General features: G+C 39.8%; 1 protein-coding gene across 1 annotated transcript in view; it reads right to left on the bottom strand.

Annotated features, from left to right (window-relative positions):
• Positions 1-672: 672 nt before the first annotated feature.
• The window catches only part of LOC126237672 (tyrosine-protein kinase Dnt-like), a 250491-nt gene continuing 244668 nt past the window's right edge, over positions 673-6495 (bottom strand). The window contains exons 11-12 of the mRNA XM_049947741.1: positions 5747-5883; positions 673-2696 (exon numbers count right to left, since the gene is read on the bottom strand). Of these exons, the coding sequence (XP_049803698.1) occupies positions 2585-2696; positions 5747-5883 (249 nt within the window). The 3' untranslated portion in view covers positions 673-2584. The remainder of the gene's footprint in view (positions 2697-5746; positions 5884-6495) is intronic.

The raw sequence follows: 6495 nt of genomic DNA, 5'->3' as shown, positions 1-6495 counted from the left end.
TATCTTTCTTGTAAACAGGTGTGACCTGTTGTTTCTTCCAACTACTGGGATCCGTTATTGTTCAAGGAACCTTCAGTAGATTATATCTAGAAGAGGGGCCAACTCAGCCGAAAATTCACTATAGAATCTGGTAGGGATTTCATCGGGCCCTGGAGCTCAGGGGGACAACTTCATACCCAAGATACAATGAACGGAGTTGCTATCTGCTCCTATACAAAGGTTCTGTACAACGTTCGATACTGTGCACCCTTTTGGCCTGTTTCTTCAGAATGTTGAGTCTTTCTCTACTGTATTTCCCTTGCGATTTCACAAAGTACTTACTTACATCAGCAATATCTACATTGCAACTGTTGTCTCATACTTTGGGGCTGCATTCTATAGCACACATCCAATATATGTTTATTAAGGACATGCTTCAACAAATAAATAAAAACTTTCAGTTTATTGATTTTAATTTAAATAAACTCATAATTTTGCAACAAGAAACAATTAGCGTTCAGAACAACGATAAATAAATTATACAACAAAGAAATACAGGATAATGCTTGAATGACAGAACTGATCTGAACAAGCTAGCACAATGTAAAATGTCTATAATAACATATTACAAATTGTATTGTACATGATTTTTTGAACTGAACAATGATGTACATACAAACTAAATTGTTCTACCAATATTAAAACAGAGGTAGTCACATGCAGCGAGAGTCCACATACATACAGAATATAATTTTTAAAACAATATACAAATCTCAATAAACATCAATGGGTGATAAGAATACAACGACGGTTACAAGAACACCAATCAGAATATTATAGTTCCAAAGTATATGTGTATATAGGCTAATTAAAAGCGAAATAGCCTCTAGACAGACAGATAGAAATCGATATATTCCACATTAATTGATAAGAGGTGCATTCCTGCAGTGCTTAGGGTGTTGTTGAGGTTATTTTATATAGAGGGTCTTTGGTGCTGACTTGCAACTGCAAACGAGAATGAACTTTCATTATGAGATACCATTTCGCTTTGAACAACTAAGTCCATATGTTTTGCATTATACTTCACGCACAGATTTAATAACACCAAATAAGTCTAGCTGTAGTTACATTAACAATCAGACACAAATTTTTCGATATCATGCAATAAAAACTCCGAACATTACAATAAACTTCTGAATTATATGTTTAATATTCCGCATTAATGATTAACAAACGTTTACAGTAATTACATTACATTTTATGATACATTCCAACCAACAACCCTGTTATTCCTTAAACAAACTGCAAGTACTTGTAGGAGGGACGCTTAATAGTTATAAAACGAAAGAGGCATAGCTGATACTGCCGGAGAAGGAGAGGCATTAAATCCTTCAACTCTGAAGGTAGCAGTAATGAATATTGTATGAAAAGAATTCTGTTATCTTTCCTAAGCCAAGGATGAAATTTGAGCCACTAGTACAGATATATTATGCAAAGCACAGAAATACCAGATATTGAAAGATCCAAGTGGTTGACAGAAATATTCGAGTGAGTAATAAACCGAAATACAAAGACAGTGATAGATGAAGAGCTTGTTCCATTCTGAGAAGACTAATTGCAAGTTATTTGCGCTAATTTCTTCGGTGAAAAAGATACGTTGCTTCAAGTAAATGACCAGCTCAGGCATGCTTGCGACACATCGAGGGAAGTAGAGGAAAAACATTGTTACAGTGTTGTCTGTCAGTGTTGTGAAATATCACTTCATGCTGTGTTGAAATAAATATATTTGAATAAATTTCTCTTTAAATATAAACTATACCATTGACTCTCCTTATGGGAATAAAACTAAACTATTGCACAAAATTAGGCCCTTTCTGTTCCATAACATAATTATTTTTCATTACACAGTCGTAACGAATTCTAACAGTTCACTTAAAATTACACCCAAAAATATATGGCACATCTTTAAATATTGAGTCAGTTCTTAGCCTAGGACCTTAATTGATCTCAAATGCTTAATTTCCATTACGACTCTTTCCGCTTCTAAAGGAGTAGCACATTCAGTAATTATGAGAAACATGTTCACATTTCGAAAGTGTGCTGCAGCACAAAATCAAAAGACCACATTGATATGAACACAATGAAATTGTTTGAATAAATATATTTTCATAAAAAAAGCCTTTTGTCTGCCATATATTTCTCTCAGGCAGTCCATGGAACAAATCGTCCTGCTAGATACATGTCTCCCATTTCTTTAAACCATATACATAGAACATCCAGTCTAGTGTGTTGGCTATCGCCTAACATTGTCAATATTTTTCCGTTTTTTTAAATAGTCATTATCATAACAAAATCTACAAAAATACAAAATAGTTCGAATTATCACAAACATCACATTATCTGACTAACGGCTGCCTATACAAAATATCTCCTTACGGCAAATTTAATTAGATGTGTACAAGTGAAATATTTCCAGGCTTCAGTACGTTTTATTCATTACATGAAACGCCGACGTAGTGATGTGGCGAGCGCCTCTGCCGTCTCTACGCTCAGATCACGTGGCGCCGCACTCATTACAAAAATAGCTCTGCCGGTCGGCGTCTTCTTAGATGTACTGCCCTAGCGCCGTGTACAGCTCTTGCAAACAAGAGAGCATCTGGCTGAACGTGACGCGGTCCTCAGGTTTCGACAGCCAGCACCACGCCATCAAAGTGAACCTGCGAAATAGCAAGAGCGAAGATACACATGACAGTCGTTTCATTAGATATTTTCTATCGTTGCTATCAAGCAAAACGCAAGAACTGTAGAACAAAAAAGAAATGAGGAGGACAGGGGTTGAACGTCGTCCACGGGGTCATTAACGTTGGAGCACAATTTCATAGACGATACGACCGAAAGTTCTCTGTCATGTTGTTTTTAAGGGGGGACATTGATGAAATTGACCAAAAATGTCAACTTTCGATTTATTTTTTATTTGTTAGTACAACTCATGGACAATAAGTTCCCAAAGTTTCAATGCTGAAATCGCATGCGAAGGGCCTGAAAATTAATTAAAAGTGTGACGCGGCCTCCCTGCCACGCCAAGCTAAGAGGGATAACAACCCCTACATTCACAAGGAGAGGCTTCCAAATAGATACATTGAGCCAAGTGAGTCTCACACATCTGCCCTATGGACTATGTCTTTGCTCTAACGAAGTCTCTGGGAGAAGAACTTCCGAGAAACGTGTGAAAAATTCTACACCATCCATGAGATGCACTCGTATTAACACACTACATATAGCAAATGTGCTACTGACGTCCCACTGCCGTGGACGCAGCAACTTCGAGACAGTCTACGCTAAGTCAGAGTGTAAAACGGCCAGCAACCGTCAGTTCTATTTGCCTGTAATTCGAACAATGGGATCAACACTTGCCCCCACATTGGTACAGTCTTGACGCGTTACTGCACTGTCACCTAAGGAGGTTAACAACTAGGGGCACAAGACACAGAGTGACATTTACCTATTTATTTCGCTGACTACAGGTTTCCTTCTTGCTAAGTGAATGGAGCTACCAAAGATCAACTGTCATGATCAGTTAGTTTTATGCTCTTATGTTTATCATGTTGGTCAGATAATGGTTCAAAATTGGAAATGAATAGTGCCTGTAGATGCTTCAGAATAATGACCGAAAACTTCAGTAAAAGTCGAACTCTCACACAAATGGAAGTATAATAATACGCTTAAATTTTATGAGCACATATTTCTGACTAAAGGCCCAGAAGTTCAAGAGTGTTAAGAGCCGCGCGCTATGTCAAAGCAGCTCTAGCTTGGGGGATCAGATTATGTCGATACACAGGAATAGTTTGTGTGTATATTCGAGGTCATAAGCGGCAAAAATTGGTAACTTCACGTGTGTAGTCTACAAAGCATATATTTCCTGTGAGAGTAAAATATATCAGCCTCCGTTATAAAAAAAACTAATAGCTGTCGAAACATAATTATAGGAACACTAAAATAGTATTATCGTATACGAATGCATGGTTCCGCAGTGATATGTAATGGTAAAATTCTCTCGAGCTTACAACCGCGTCATGTGTTTTAAAATGTACGCATTCAGGGCCGAGTCCTCCTCCGCCATTGTAACTTGTCACAACTTGACAACTTGTATTTTAAACCACTTGACGCTGTTGGAAGCTCGAGAGATTCTTACCAGTATTGACATGTATGCACATGCATAATAAAATAGCAGTAATATTCTGTTAACAACTTGCCGTGTCTTATTTTTATTTAGGGGCTAATAGTATCCGAAGTACATTTATGTAGTTTTACATATATTATCAAAATTAACGAACATCATGAGTGTACTTCATATTGATGTGGAAACGTAAGTGCCTCGGGCTTTTAATGATAGTAATGATACTTGGCGATGTAGAACAAATGGTGAGTTGGGTCACCTTACACAAGGAGCTGATATTGTAAGATCAATAATAAAACAAGTAAGAGTATAACCTGGTTTGGACATGTTCTAAAAATGGACGCTGACTGAACAGAAAAGATTTATGAACGTAGGGCAATTGGAGATACAGAGATGAATATGATGAATGCGATGGATAGACAACGTGGAAAAGGACATAAGGGCTCACAGAGGACGGAAAAGTATCGAACGGTAGAGGGTATAGTGGAGGAAACTTGTGAAGGAATATAATTTGGGGGAAGTGAGTAATCATGAAAGTGTGCAATGGTGCTGACTACTGTACTCGACAGTGCAGTGGTCAGCGGAACTGCCTAGTACACAGGAGACCTGGATTCGAATCTTGGTTCGAGACAGATTTTCAATTTTCCCCATTGATTTCAATGAACGCCCAATCACAGCCAATGTCTGTAGTTTCTTTGTCTCTTAACAACATAAAAGGTGCAAAACTAATGAGATGTCCCCAGAATGAGATTTTCACTCTACAGCGGAGTGCGCGCTGATATGAAACTTCCTGGCAGATTAAAACTGTGTGCCGGACCGAGACTCGAACTCGGGACCTTTGCCACTCCGCTGCAGAGTGAAAATCTCATTCTGGAAACGTCCCCCAGGCTGTGGCTAAGCCATGTCTCCGCAATCCTTTCTTTCAGGAGTGCTAGTTCTGCAAGTTCGCAGGAGAGCTTCTGTAAAGTTTGGAGGGTAGGAGGCGAGGTACTGGCAGAAGTAAAGCTGTGAGGACGGGTTGTGAGTCGTGCTTGGGTAGCTCAGTCGGTAGAGCACTTGCCCGCGTAAGGCAAGGTCCCGAGTTCGATTCTCGGTCCGGCACACAGTTTTAATCTGCCAGGAAGTTTCTAATGAGGTGTTTGGGTGTCAAAAGAACAATGTGTGGAGCCTTCAATGACTTCCAAGTATTCAGCTGCCGGTCAGAAACCCCCCTTTTCTCTGAGTAATAGTGTCTAGATAACAAACTTATTATTTTTCTGTGGCTGGTTTGAGCCAGTATAAGCCACCTCTAGGTTTAAAAACTAATCGCGGAAACTGTTACTTGTCGTCAATGGCTGTTGCAAAGAGTTTTTAGATCTGAAGAATGCCTGTGCTGGCTCAAAATGGTCATTGGAAATGAATAAATTCGTTATCTGGATTGGGCTCTTTAGACAATTTGCATACGTCCACGACCGCTAATGCTGTTTTTTAATCGATCCTCCTGTTTTGAAGTTCGTGGTTATCCTTTGAAGATTTGTAAACTGGGTATTAAACGCTGAAAGCCCAACACAGGAGTAAGTCGGGTGTAGGTAGAGGTGAGGGGCCACTCACAGCTCGTCCGGACAGTTGAGCGGCTGCGACAGGCGGTAGCCGTCCCGCAGGTAGGCGCTCATCTCGAAGGGGTCCACCTCCACGTACGGCTGCTGGCCCAGCGTCGTCAGCTCCCACAGAAGCACGCCGAACGCCCACTGCAGCAACGACAACAACAAAGGCTGTGAGCGCACAGCACTCGTTTTCCCACTTTACCACTCCTAGTTAGGCTGGACGCAGTTTGAGCATATGAACATTCGCAACTGAGGAACGCATTTATAGAGTAATAATCCGTTTCAGTTGCTAGTAACTTTCTTAATTTATTCCACGACCGGTTTCGAAGCTTAAAGCTTCATCTTCACGTCCCACCAAATAGTTGTGACAACATAAATGAATGGAAGTCGAGCCAGTCAATCAATGGGAATTAAACCCACGTTCAGCAAAAGAATGAGAGCGTAGAACCTGCAACCACAATGCATACCTGGACAGTACGACACACGTTTGTTGAACGTGCGTGTGATCCACAGTGATTGATTGGCGCGATCATCACACATTTATGTTTTCATAATTATTTAGGAGCATCTGAAGATGAGGCTTTAAGCATCGAAACCGGTCGTGGAATAAACTAAGAAAATTACTAGCAATTGAAACGGATTTTTACTGTATATTGTAACTTGTTACTGTAACTTGTGAAATTACACTTTCGCTATGCACCACTTAACCTGCTACTGAGACAAAACATTATGACCATCTGCTTAGCGGGAGGTTTC

The sequence above is a fragment of the Schistocerca nitens genome, chromosome 1 (genome assembly GCF_023898315.1).
Source record: "Schistocerca nitens isolate TAMUIC-IGC-003100 chromosome 1, iqSchNite1.1, whole genome shotgun sequence".
NCBI lineage: Eukaryota > Metazoa > Arthropoda > Insecta > Orthoptera > Acrididae > Schistocerca > Schistocerca nitens.
This window is presented reverse-complemented; position numbering and strand designations above follow the sequence as displayed.